The sequence below is a fragment of the Pseudopipra pipra genome, chromosome 4, assembly GCF_036250125.1.
Source record: "Pseudopipra pipra isolate bDixPip1 chromosome 4, bDixPip1.hap1, whole genome shotgun sequence".
Classification (NCBI taxonomy): Eukaryota; Metazoa; Chordata; class Aves; order Passeriformes; family Pipridae; genus Pseudopipra; species Pseudopipra pipra.
This window is the reverse complement of record NC_087552.1, coordinates 42,626,059-42,640,247: the sequence shown is the minus strand read 5'-3', so window position 1 is coordinate 42,640,247 and position 14,189 is coordinate 42,626,059. Positions and strand designations below refer to the sequence as shown.

Genomic DNA, 14,189 nt, shown 5'->3' with positions numbered 1-14,189 from the left:
CCAGTCAGGAGGGACGTCGCTGGCCAAGGAGCCAGTGAGCGGAGGGAGGAAGCGCGGGCGAGCGCGCGGCGGGCCAATGGGACAGCAGGGGGCGGTGCCCCGCTGAAGGCGTGTCCGTGCGGGGGCGGTGGGGTCGCGCAGCCAGGCCCGCCCAGCCCCGGCGGGAACGGGCACGGGCCGGGCCACGGAGAGTGGGGCTGAGGCCATGGCGGCCAACGAGGACCAGGAGGTGAGTCCTAGGCCCTGCTCCCTGCGAGAGAGCGGGCCCAGGACGGGAGGGAGGGAGAGAGGGAGAGAGGAAGGATGGATGTATGGATGGATGCATGGATGCATGGATGGATGGATGGATGGAGCCGCCGGATGGGGAGGGTGGGCGGCGCGGGAGGCGGCGGGTGCTGGAGCAGTGAGGGGCGGGAGGAGGGAGCCGAGGGTGGCGGGGCCGGGCGAGGCTTCGCGCACCCACCGCGGGCGGGTGCGAGCGCCGTGCGGGGCCGCGATCGGTAACCCCTGCTCTGCCCTGGCTGCAGATGGAGCTGGAGGCGCTGCGCTCCATCTACGAGGGAGATGTGTGCTTCAGGGAGCTCAGCCCCGTGTCCTTCCAGTACAGGGTAAGGCGAAGTTGCACCCTGAAGTTACTTTGCTGCTTGTAGTTGCCGTACCAGGGGTTTCTAAGCCGAAGAGGTGTCCGATGTTCAGTGAAGGGTAGATCCTTAGGCTGCTGTTTCAGAATCTTTGGTACAGTGATGCTTCATAATTCATGTTTAGGAACCTGCTCCCAGTGTGGGTTTATCACAGAATGGATCAGGTTGGAAGGGACCACAGAGGGTCATGTGGTCCAACCTTCCTGCTCAAGGAGGGTCATCCTAGAATACATTGCACAGAATTGTATCCAGATGGTTCTTGAATATCTCCAGTGAGAGAGACTCCAGAACCAATCTGGGCAACCTGTTCCAGTGCTTGGTTATCCACACAGTAAAGAAGTCCTTCCTTATTTTCAGATGGAAGTTCCAGTACATCCCTTTCTGCCCCTTACCTCTCATCCTATTGCTTGGCACTACAAGCCAGTTATCCCTTAGCCTTGCATCTCTATGCCTGGTGTAGTGAGCATTGTCAAACTCTCTGAAGGAGCCAGCCTGCTGAGTAATACGTCCCCTGGCTGGTCAGAAATGTAGAGACTTACAGAGATGTTTGCGTGTAAAACTTTGAACCTTCATTGCTGCTCAGTTACAAGGTTCCAGTCTCTCATCCAGAGGCAGCTGGACATGCTCTGTCTACTTGCTAAAGAGAAAATCCATTAAATGCTTTGGGCACATGCACTGGTACCGTTCTGCTCAGGAGAGACATACAAGGAGTGCCAAGCTCAAGATATGCAGCTAGGTTATGGCATGAAATTCTCGCCAGCTTTCTCAGATTTAAAGACCTGGACGTTCTTCTGAGCACAGACTGAGGCAGATCTTTGGATGGCCGGAGGACTTTACTGACGAAAATTTAGGCACCCATGGGACAGAAGGGAGACTTCTGGAAATGCCATATGCATGTACTGGCGAGAAGACATCTAGAATCACCTTTTTGTGACTTCTCAAATAACTTAAGAATAGTGTCAGTAATTGTAATGAGATATGGGTCAATTTAATTAATAGCTCTGGAGTCCTATCCATGTAAGTGCAGCCTTTCTTCACTGATAGAATCATTCTTAGTAAATTTTATTTCCTCAGAAGGGGAAATGTGACATGCCTACAAGTCTACAGTGTGTTGTTTTACATTTCACTAGCTTTGGTCATTTCTAATTTTTATTAGATGAAAAATAATTGCCAAAAGTTAGGAAAACTCAATTTAAATGCAGTAAAACATAGTGTCAGACAAAGACAATAATACACCTCTCCCCCGAAGAAGGATTTGTATTACGAGAAGGCATAACGCAGGTAAGTGAATGACAAAAAATTCGTGTGCCATCTTTCAGACCAGCGTGTCTTGCACCTGTCTCACATACAGAGCACAGCTGTTTTGTAATCAGTGTGCTTCGAAATGCTTTTTCTAGATAACAGCTTTATTTTCTGACTGATAACTTTATGAAAATAGTTGTTGTCTCAAGAAATTTGATTGGTCTAAAAGAAATAAAAGACTTCTGTATTGATATTGTAATTCTTAGTAGGTGACTGGAAACAGATAAAGTTTTTCTTTTCCTTTCAGATAGGTGAAAGTGGTGATCCCAAAGCCTTTCTAATAGAAGTTTCTTGGCCAGAAACATATCCACAAACAGCACCAGTCATATCGATGGATGCTTTCTTCAACAACACGATGTAAGTATTTATGACAGCTTCACTCCTTGGCCTTGAACGTGGGGGCTTTTTGTTTGGTAAACTTTTCTTCATCTGTCTAGTTTATAGTTTAGTTTAATGGTTTCTTTTAGATCTGCAGCTATTAAGCAAAGTATATTGGAGAAGTTAATGGTAGAAGTTGAAGCAAATCTTGGAACTGCTATGACATACACACTTTTTGAATATGCCAAAGACAATAAGGATGTGTTCATGGAAAATCAGCCTGTTAACACTGTGGTAAGTAGATAAATTCAGGTTTTGCTTTTGTGCTTTTAAAACTGAAAAAAAAAATGGTTGTTATTTCTCTGAATACTTCATAGCTCTCTCTTTAGGTTGTAAATCAGTTCATTGGTTATACACATTAGTGGCTAAAATTGTCACACAGAGTATGGTGCCGCAGTGCTCTGTGGTCACAGTTGTTATATTTGATTGTTACTTTGTTGTTGTACCAAAATGTTTGTGGGCTGCTGTTCTGTCCCACACGGTAACATACAAATGGAGACTTGGAGCAGAAGCAAAACTAAAGGAAGCTGAAACAGAGATTTAAGGTGTCTGCTGAGGGTTGGAAGGGTGACAATTTACTGCAGCCCTTCTGAAATGCAATGGATTGCATAAGTGCACCTCCAGGGTCTTAAGGAGTGAGACTGAGTCAATTTGTAGTTTCTGTGTTCTGTAAGGACATTATTTGCCATCATAGTGCTGCAGATTTGCTCTGAGGAAGGACAAATTATTTCCATGTTTGGGAAGTCTGAATCCCTTCACTAAAATGTAAATCACACTCCATGATAAATTTGAAAAGTGTAAGAGGTGCCTTTTCCAACTGTAAAAGAGAATAATTCTAGTCCCCAACACATGTTTTTCAAAACTGTGGTCCTGATTGTATGTTGATTAAAAGCTGCAGGCTGCTGACAACATTACTTCTTTCTGACAGCAAGGATATTTCAGTGTGTCAGGTTTGGTAATCACACCACACAGAGGTATTCACGGAACTAATATGCAAATATTTACAACCACTTTTATCTTTCTCAGACTTCAGTAAGCAATAGTATTGCAATTGGAACTCCTGATGTGCCTGCAAGTAAGAAAAAAGAGAAAAAGGAACAGTTATCCAAAACCCAGAAACGAAAGCTAGCTGATAAAACAGGTTTGTTTACTATAATATTCTTTTTTTGTTCAGTATGAAAATCCAAATTTTATAGGACTGACATCTTGCTGGAGTCAGAGTCAGTACTCATTTGTTTATAAGATTAACTACTTTAAGTCTGTGGTCTCTGTTTTACTTGTTCTATGTGAATTATTCTTGCCTGAGATGTTGGTTCTAGTTAAAGCAACTTTCTACAGAGTAGGGATTTCACAATGTCATTGTCTTCTAGGTTTTTTTTAATTCAATTTGTGACAGAAGTGAAATTTCCAATACTTGTTGGAGGAGAGGATTTAGGACCTCTATCAACAGAAGATGTATTTTTTGATGGGCCCTCATAAATAATTCATGTTATTAAAAATGTAATTTCTAAATGAAAGTATGTGTTTTCAAACCCAAAATAAAACATCTGATTTAGTTTGTATTTTAGAAATAGAGGTGCTTCTGCAGATATTTAATGCTTTCAATGAAATAGTAGTGTTTTGATTGAAAGCTGTTGGTTACTTCAGTTGATTCAGCTGATGACTGATGACTCGTGTTCAGCCTTAGCTTTTACTAATGATCTGGATAATACAATCCTATTGCAGCAATAAGTTGTACCCTGTGATAGAGGTTTCTGCATATAATCTACCTAACCTAATGTATAGTTGGTAGACTTAATGTAAACTGTATAGAGGAAAAGCTGCATAAAATTTTGTTCTTTGACAGAATTCATCATTGCTAGTCAGCCCAGCTCATGTTAGAGTGACCTTCTAAGTTAAATTTCAGGTGGACTGAGGTGTTTTTATTCAAACGGAATTAGTTTGAATCACATAATCACAGAACCATCAAGGTTGGAAGAGACCTTCAAGTTCATCCAGTTCAACCATCAACCCAGCACCACCGTAATCATCCCTAAACTGTATCCCCAAGTGCCACATCCAGATGTCTCTTGAACACTTCCAGAGATGGCGACTCCACCACCTCCCTGGGCAACTTATTCCAATACCTAACCACTCTGTCAGTGAAAAATGTTTTTATAATGTCTAATCTGAACCTCTTCTGCCACAGCTTAAGGCCATTTCGTCTCATGCATTCACTTGGGGTTGGTTAAAGAACAAGCTGTTTTGTCCTCATGGCTTCATAGTGGAGAAATTGAGGAGTTTGGATATTTAGAATTTTGTGCCTTGATTTTGAAGAAAGATAAATATTCCCCTTAGCTTGTGTGTTGAAAATAAAACCTTCTTATTCTGCAGATAACAAAGGGGAGCTTCCACGAGGATGGAACTGGGTGGACGTAATTAAGGTAACATGACTGTATTATATGCAATATTATGAAACTACTGTGTATGTACATTAAAAATGATTTGTACTTATATCTGAAGAAAACTGATCTGATATGTTTTTTCTTGCTTTTCTTCCAACTATGTTTGGATTTGACTATGGTGTCTGATTAATTTCTATATGTGTCCAGCATGTAAGTATTTTCAAGTTATCTTTTTTTAGTGTAAGTAAAGAAAGAGTAAGAACAGTTGCTTATTTTGGGTTCTAAATTATGTATTTCTCAAATGCTTTAAAGTGCTAGTCCTTCCTCTTTTCACCTTGATTGTTTTAGTATTTATTTACTGAGCAGCTAAATTTTAATTTTATGATGAGAGGGCTTTGCTAACTGCAAGTATGCTGTCTTCTATGAGAACAAGATTCAAAATAAAATTAGTGGTGCTGCTGGGTTCTGGAGAGCAGTGGATAAGTAAGCAGAAAAAGGGAGCTGTGCCAAGTGGGAGCAACTTACTGTCTCCTACAAGCCCAATTCTCTGCTACAACTATTCCAGTGGATAATTATTTTCTATTTGCCCCTCAGCACTGAATTTTTCCACGCTCTTGTATTTGCTGATTCAGTGAAAATCACTGCTTGAGAATTTTAAAAGCAAACTATTTTATTTTACACAACTGTGAGTAATTTTCAGTGTAAGACCTAATACCAGTTCCAGTTGTTAAATAAGAGTAAGCAAATGATGAGGGTGGTTTTGGGCAGAGTCCTTCTAAGTTGTAAGCGGCTATTTGTAGTGGATATCTTGGATTCCAGATAGATTTCATAACAGGCGTGCTGCATTTGATAGTTTTAAATTTAGCTTTAAAAACTGAGAAATATGAAGTTAATGTCTGATTTTATATTGTTTAAATTTCTATATGGGAATTCTCTCAGAGATGTGTGAAAATAATGTTCCATTACTCCATCTTTTTTATTTTGGAGAGCTGGTGATGGAGCCTTCAAATTAAATAGAAACAGTACCCTGAGGTTTTTCTGAAATTTGTTGCTGGTTTTTTTTAAATTCAACTTTTATGTTCAGGAAGTAAGCTCATTTAGTGTTTAAGTTTAAGAATTAATTCTGATGCTTTTCAGTCTCTTGGTACAGTAGCACAGTCTGTATTGTTAATTAAGTATACATGTGTTCAATGTGAGATGGAGATAATGTTGTTCTTGTTTCCTAATAAATGGAATGGCAGTCTAAACTTTGAATACTTTCTTTTTGTGTCTCTTTTATAGTTAAGCAAAACTGGTTCTAAAGATGATGAATAAAGGACTTTGGTACAAGGAAACTCCACCTTTTAATACAGTGCAATTTTGGGTCACCATCTCTCTCTTAATAACTTTTGTATTTGCTGAAGTAAACATTTTATAAAGCTCGATTTCCTAACTTGTAAATCTAGTCACACAAGTTTATCTAGAGACTATGTAGTCTTCTTTGGAAAAAAAAGACAAAACAACAAACTTGCCTTAAATGAAGGTTAGATTGTGATCAAGGATATAGAGAGCCAGTGTAGTGAAGTGAATAGTGCTGCAGTGTTTCTTAATTTATATTTTAATCTGTAGTAAAATCCTGTTATAGTGAACCCAATGATACTGTAAACATTTCCTGATGTTCTTATTCCAATTGAAGAAAAAAGCACTATAACAGTGATTGGTCACTTGACAGCTTAATTCATCAAAATAAATTATTCCATGGAAATAAGACCTTTGTCATTTCTTTATCTAATATGAACATAGAAGGAGAACGTAAAAAGTGTTGCATTGCAAAACAGACTAGAGCTTGTGGTCTCATTTCACTAGTTAAAATAGTAAATACTAGTGAAAGCAAGGCCAGATATTCTAGTCTGCTCAGAAATGAATGGTTATAGCAGAAGTGTGTCTTCTTTACTCTTGCAATATCCCATCTGTTGGTCTTTCTCCAGTGTGCATCTTTACAGGTGGCTGGATGTCTGAGGGGCAGGAAAAGTGCTTTCTTGCAGTGTCTCAATAAGTGTTGGGATTTTGTAGCTCTTTCACTGGAGAAATGGGCATTCTTTAGAGGGGTTTGCTGACTGAGTGGTGGGACAGTGGAAATCAGCAATTTGTCAAACATATTGGGAGAACTCTTTTTTGGGTGAGCTCTTTTTTTTTTTTTCCCTAATCTGCCTCTCTTGTATGAGAAAGAGAAGTCATCTTTACTATATAAACTGCTATTGAATACAAGATGCCTTAATGTCCTTTATTATTTTTGTTTGGTTTGAGATGAACTTTAATAAATGCCTATTTATCTGCTGTGGTATGTGTTTATTTTTTTTAATTGTGTAGTGCCTACTGTGCTGTGCAAGTTTGGACTTGCAAAAGCTTTCTTTTACAAAGAAAGCATTCTTAAAAATTGGTGGAAGAATTGTGTCTTCCCTCTTGTGGTATATGTTTACATGATACTCAGGGTAGCTGTGTTACTAGTATGAGGGTCAATCACCTCACTGAGAGTTACAGGGACAGTATCCATTGTGTTCAGTACACGCAGCAAGTCCAGCGCCCCTTTGAAAGAGTGCACTCCACTGTGTACAGCACTCTTCATTTCAGAGAGTCGTGATTTCTTTTTGAACTCAACTCTCACGTAGTAAAAGGTTGTAAAGTACACATGAGAGGACCTTTTCCAAACAATGCAGTCTTGACTTTGACATAAACTGGAGTCTCATGGCTGTACCCTGAGCAAGAGTGTCTGATGGGGAATACCACTGCAGGTAGAAGTTGCTCTGGCAGTATGTCGTGAACCTGTGACAGAGAAGGGCATTTAGCTTTAGTCTCTGCCAGTGTCAGAACAAGCAGGACTCTTTCTATTCACTAGTTCCCCAAGGGGAATCGATTTGTCTTTGCTGGTATCCTTGGTGTATAAATCAAGTTGCCATGACAATTTATCTGATTAAAGATTAGTTAGGGAGGGTGGGGGAAGGACAAATAAGAACCACATCTCTTGCTCTTTATAGTGTTACTGTGTGTAGCTTATTAACCTTGTGAAATGCCTCATTTTTCAGCTCCTAGTCTGTAAATCACGTGCTCTCCTGAAGATACCTGGTTCTGTTAGTAATGTACCTGCTTTGAAGTCTACTTTCAAGGGAAATATTTTGCATTGGGAACTTTTGTACCCGTTTTTCTCCTCTGCGTAAATTGTGAAAGGTAATTCATGTTTATAAACGATTTTCTGATATGATGTGATGATTGGAACGGGATCATTTAAAGAATCTAGGCACTTGATATTATGGAGAGGCCTTAGCACTGAGGGGAAGGAAAATGTAATGATTCTCATGAAGAAAGACACAACTGTAAATAGAGATCATGACTCCTGAGGAATGTCTAAACACTGTTGAAAAATCCACTCCCGCTCCCACCTTTTTTTTTTTTTTTTTTTTTTTTTTTTTGGTAAAAACCCACTGGCTCTGGTAAAACAGTGATGTATGCTTTTTTTCAGTTGGATGAGAGTCTCTTGATCGTAGGGCTACACCACCTCTTTAGATTCACAAGTTTTGCAGTAGAATTTTGGCTGGCCTGAAAAGACAAGTGTCAATCATCATCATCATCATCATCATGGCTAGGCTTCACAAACAAAGATTTGAGAAGGCTCTATCCACATTTGTTACAGATCAATACTAGTAACAGTAAAGGAAAAGTAGCAGGTGTTCAAAACGCTGTTAGTATCCCGACCAAAGATGCCCCATTGCAGTGGAAGGTACCAAATCCCAGGGAATAATTCAGACTGCCTTTATGCTGAATAGAGAGGTGACAGCTGTGATTAGTCCGCAGTGTGTGCCCACCATGTCCTTCTCACCCCTGTGATCAGCCTGGCACAGATACATTGAAATCAAGGCTCATAATTTCTGCAGTCCTGCTTCAATTGGTTGGTGGATAGATAAAGTGTGCCCAACTGATGAGCAATTAGATTTTGGTGAGTAAAAGACCAGTAGAAAAAAAGCCAGCATTTCTCCATAGAGGAGCTTTGGTAAAGAGCAAATGTGGAGAGACTATCCTCCTTTCACCTGAGGGATACAAATGATTTTGGGTTATACCATGCACTTAGTCCTGTGAAAATCCTTGAACAGGTGTGAACCAGAAATAGTTCCCCTTTGGAAATTGTTTCCTTCAACAGTGTGGCACCTTAAGCACTTGCAGTTAACAGCAGAATGAAGAGGAGAGGAAATGTTCATTCAACAAAGAAAATATCAGAAGCGTGAGAATTCTGGGTGGATTGGAGGAGGAAGTGGACGGGAAAGAACATACTTGTATACAAAACTAAAAGAGCATAGGGGATAAATTGTCGCTGCTGCAGTACAATACAACAGAACAAAAGCTAAGCATATCATTGCAGAGCTATAAGTTCTGTCATGAGTTTGAGCTAAGGTGAAGGACCAGAGGATTGTGGATTTTCTTTCTGTCACTCTGGTTTCTTTCACCAACATGGACTTGGCTTCATCTCAGAATGGATCTGCTTTGTGGTTATGAGAAGATATTTCTGTTTGACTAATTTATGCTTCCTGTTATTCTCTTTCTGAGCCCATGGAAGCAACCTCTGAAAGCCTGGTGTAAGTTAAGACAAGGCATATTGACTAGGCATTGGAAAATATTTTATGTAGGTAAAAAAAAGAATTGACTGCTTCTTCTCTCTCTTCTTCATTCAGAGCAAAGTAAGGAGTTACTCCAAATGGCTGAATTACACAAGACATGAGAATCTATATCCAGGCACTGGTGTACTATGTCAGCCTGAAATTTTTACATAGCTATACCTTGCTACTGTGTCTGAGGATTCATGCCTGTGGTTCCTACAGATATTTATGTTTAAAGTATTGATGCTAAGAATAGGCAGAAATTTGAAAACTCTTACTGTGATTACCTACTGCAAGCTGCTTATGTTGTAAGATGGGCTAGGGTTGTAGCAATGAGAGAGAAAGCCAAGCTCTAACTGCATAGCCTTATTGGAGGGGAGTGGTGTTGTGTGGGTGTCTCTGAGGGCATAGTTTCTTCTGCAGTATCTTTATGATCAGAAAGGAAAAGTCAGTCTAGTATGAGTTTGGAAGATAACATTCAAGAAACTGTATGGAAAGAAAAAAGCTATCTTTTCTTTCTCAAGGAATTATCTGCTATAGTGGCACTGAGAGGCAATAAACAGAGTCTTATATGGAGCCACTCTTCAGAGCAGGATCTTACTTTAAATCAAGTAAGAGTGTCTGTCAGTTAATGCATTTTATGATTTCCTGCAGGAAAGTCAAGTGTGAAGAAAGCATTACTATGTAAAGAGGTGCTGTCTCCACTGTAGGGAACCATTTGATCTGTACTTATAGTGAAAACTATGGTTCAATTGACCTTGAAGAGAGATATTTTATAATAGTACAGGGAAAATGTAGCAGCCCAATGATAAAAAGTACACAGCCTCCATAGGTGATTAACAAATTTTGTACAGCATTATCAGTTTTATATTTTTCTGTGAAGATCAGTGCTAGAATATTACCAGGTTTTAGTTGACTGATATATAGCATGATTATGATTTTCCTTTCCCCCCTTCATGCCATATGTCTTTAGATGATAAAAGTACAGGATGTAGTATAGAAATTTATCTCCAAAATCAAAATAACGCTACAGTTACAAATCCATTCAAAGGAAATAATCTTACTCAGAAGTAAGGATGTGCCAAAATTAAAGCTGCCTGTGTGATGTTTATATGAGAAAGAATTCATAAGGTTTTCTTTCTGTGACTATGTGTTCTTCATAGGTTTTGTTTGTGGGGTTTTTTCCCCCTTGTAGTGTCAAGCAGATGGTTAGTGCTTTTCTTCCTAGTGTCCCTCTTAGTAGGAAAGTAGTGCAAAAAATGAGTTTTAGTATGCTCCTAAGCCTGAAAAGAGAACAAAGTTTTCACTTTGTGAAAGTAAATAAAGTAACAGAACTGTCCCTGGAACAAAGTGGACATTTGAAACAGCATGACCAAGTATAGAGGCAAATTAATTTGCTGTAGTAAAACTGAACATATCTGAGTGGCTTTAGTCTGCTTCAGAGTTTATCTCCATGCAGGGGATTTGTGACCACTAAATGCTTATGGATAATTTTAGGCTGGCTATGGAGCTGCAGTCCATGTAGTTAACCATTGCTTTCAATAAATTCGTATTACAGAAATCTGTGCAGATTCTATTGTGTTGGTAATGAGCTCTAGTTCTATCCCTTTGCATTTGATGGAAGGAGAGGAGATACACTGTTACTGCTCTGTGATGAAAGAAATCTGCATGTATGCTGTCAACAAGGGTGCTGGACTTGGTGAACAGGCACTACAGTCAGTCTGACAGCATTAAAAAGGAGAAGTTCTAAAAGATAATTTAGTAGGCTTATCTTAATGTGGATCCACTATTTTTGTATGTTTCTTTTTTTTTTGTTAACTTGCTTATGATGTTTAAAATGCTCTAAATACAAGCAGATACATTGGCTTATTAGCTAGTGTGTATATGTGTCAAGTGACTAACTGTTCAGTCAGATGAGTTCAAGAGCAGTTGTTCTGTGTTTCCTGATTTCATGGCAGGATGAGAGTTCTCTTAACTCTTTTCACAGTGCATTCCTATAGGTAATCTTCCTCCACTGTTTTCTTCCCATCATGGGCAAAAAAAAGGTACTCAGCATCACTGTGTGTCTACCACTTGTTTTATTTCCTCCTGTTTTAAATGTATATATTTATATATATATATATATCTACTACAAGCTCTAACTGGTAAATATTGGGCCGAATCTCTTTGTGATCATCACAATAATCTTTGCTTCAAAGACACAGGCCTTACTGTGTTAGATGCTGCACTGATGAACAGAAAGAAAGCAGGCGTGGTCACTGTCTTGCAGGATCAGGAAATGGGGAAGAAACATATGTATTATATGCACATGCATGGCAAATCAGATTTTAACCATTCTGCTCACAAGACACATGAAGAGACACATGCTAAATGTGAAAAGCAAACACTCAGCTTCCTTGGATATCTGTTCAGAGAGAGAAGATGACAGAATTATTGAAGAAGGAAAAGAAGGAAGAAGGAACATCTTGAGTCTGGAGCCTTAAGAACATGGTTGGTTACTCATATGAAAAATACAGTTGATAAACATACATCGTTTCTCTGTATGTTAAAATATCTCTAAGGTATTTTAGAAGATGATAAAATATTTTAAAGGTGTTAATGATAAACCATTGAGAGGAGGAAAGAATGTCACCAGAAGAGAGTTATACACAGGAACAAATCTAGAAATTCTGATTTGGAACTGTGAGATTCTTGTATACCAAGCAAATGCAATTTCCATTACTTACGAAGTGGAGATAATTCTAAAGCCTAGCTTCATCTTTCCAGTGAAATTCTGAGTAGTTTAATGTATTGAGTGTTGCAAGCTCAGAATTTTATCTGCTGCAAGGAAGGGTAGTGCACAAAATTTGGATTTAGATGTATATTTTGCAATTGCGAATTCAGATCATCAGTATTTAAACCTCCAATTAAAGTGTATCTTGTGAGCAGAATGGGTAAAATGTGATTTGCTACACGTGTGCATATAAGCGCAGTCTTGGTAAGGTGCATCATTGCATCATATCACTTAAGGTACAAATGGACAAAGAGTATCCCCTCTAAGATTATCTGTCTTATTGGATAAATATTTATCCTCTGACTCATTTGAAGCTTTTGCCATCAAATGCAGCAAAATAATCAAAACTGCAATGACTTTTTATTACAACCACCTGATCTCTCTATGCATATTTGTGCTAGAATCAGAGGCAGAAAGAAATGCATTAATGGAAGAAACCTATTTTCAGTTGTACAACTGCTGTAGGGAAAGAGGCTGTGACTCCAGCTGATGGACCTAAGGGGAGGGGGGAGGCTTCTGGGTGGTGTTAGAAGTTATCACCCCGTTGTTTTGCTACATCTGTAAATTTTGAAGAAGTATCAAGAGATGAGACATCGAAGATTTGTTGTAAGGTTTTCTGGATTTTTTTTAAAGATTTTTGAATTCTATTGAATTTGTATTTTTAGGGTACAGTAAGTACATTACTGGTTTTAGTATATAAATAAAGGGCATATTGTAAAAGAATACCAAAGAAGAAGGGACAATGAAGCATAGTTTTGACTGATACACACTGGTTAAGTGTATTGTATGTAAATCAGGTTTTTATTTGTCTCCCTGTGGGTATGTATTCCTTTTCTCATTGCTTTCAGGTTTTGTTGGGCAAAAGCTTGATAATCTCATCATCCCAGGAATATTGTGAAAGAAAATCTTGTAATTAATTAAAGGTATAATTGGAAGAATGAAATTAACCAAAATAATGCAAAAGCAGAAACTGTTATGTGTTGTATCTCATGGGGCATCAAAAGAGACAATTCTGACCGAAAAAGCAGTGCAGACAGATGGTAATCAGGAAGGTGTTATTCAACATTTTGGGGAATTGGCAAATCATCAAAACAAAATGTAACTGGAATTCATTCTAACAGAGAATCAGACTCAAACATTTCAGATGAGCAGGATCTGTTTAATGTGTCACCTTCATTCCTCAAGCACAACCTGCTGTTGAATGCGACAGGGAAATGTAGCTTCTTAACCAGAGGCACTGGTAGGATGAAAATTTTCATAGAATCATAGAATATGATGAAATCACTGAATTGGAGGGGACCCATCAGGATCATTGAGTCCAACTCTTGGCCCTGTGCAGGACACCCGAAGAATCACACCATGTGCCCAAGAGCATTGTCCAAATGCTTCAACTCTGTCAGGCTTGGTGCTGTGACCACTTCCTTGGGGAGCCTGTTCCAGTGCCCGACCACCCTCTGGGTAAAGAACCTTTCCCTGATATCTAACCTAAACCTCTCCTGACTCATCTTCATGCCATTTCCTCAAGTCCCACCACTGGTCATAAGAGTGAAGAGATCTATACCTGACCCTCTGCTTCCCTTCATGAGGATGTTGAAGGCTGCAATGAGGTCTCCCATCAGTCTCCTCCAGGCCGAACAGACCAAGTGACCTCAGGTGCTCCTCATACGGCTTCCCCTCAAGGCCTTTAACCATCTTCATTGCCCTCCTTTGGACGCTCTCCAAGAGCTTCATATCTTTCTTATGTATCCAAAAAGATTACATCAACTGGCTTCCCTTGATCCAACTAGGTGGGTTACCTTGTCATAGAAGGAAATCAGGTTTGATAAGCAGGACTTTGCTCTCATGAAGCCATGCTGGTTGTGACCAATGACTGTGTTGTCTCTCAGATGTTTTTCAATATCTCCCAGAATAATCTTTTCCATGATTTTACCAGGTACTGAAGTGACAGGCCTGTAGGTTCTGGGGTCCTCCTTCTTGCCCTTCTTGCAAGTCAGGACAACATTCACCAGCTTCCAGTCAGCTGGGACCTCTCTGGATTCCCAAGACCACTCAAAAATCATTGAGAGAGGTTTTGCGATGACATAGC

General features: G+C 39.5%; 1 protein-coding gene and 1 long non-coding RNA gene across 5 annotated transcripts; both read left to right on the top strand.

The window, feature by feature from the left end:
• The first annotated feature begins 89 nt into the window (after positions 1–89).
• Positions 90–7,021, top strand: RWDD4 (RWD domain containing 4). 4 transcript variants are annotated; one of them, XM_064652619.1, is made up of 7 exons: positions 90–229; positions 528–608; positions 2,191–2,300; positions 2,411–2,555; positions 3,348–3,462; positions 4,695–4,744; positions 5,987–7,021. In XM_064652619.1, exons 1-7 carry the CDS (start codon positions 206–208, stop codon positions 6,017–6,019), a joined length of 558 nt encoding a protein of 185 aa, XP_064508689.1. In that variant the 5' UTR covers positions 90–205; the 3' UTR covers positions 6,020–7,021. The 4 variants fall into 4 exon arrangements, with proteins under 4 accessions (XP_064508689.1, XP_064508688.1, XP_064508690.1 ...); XM_064652618.1 differs by lacking the exon at positions 5,987–7,021 and adding an exon at positions 4,913–5,030; XM_064652620.1 differs by lacking the exons at positions 90–229; positions 5,987–7,021 and adding exons at positions 1,443–1,543; positions 4,913–5,030.
• On the top strand, positions 5,016–5,959 carry LOC135413231 (uncharacterized). The gene is made up of 2 exons (XR_010430141.1): positions 5,016–5,752; positions 5,794–5,959. It is a non-coding gene; the product is annotated as an uncharacterized LOC135413231 (long non-coding RNA).
• Positions 7,022–14,189: the final 7,168 nt, after the last annotated feature.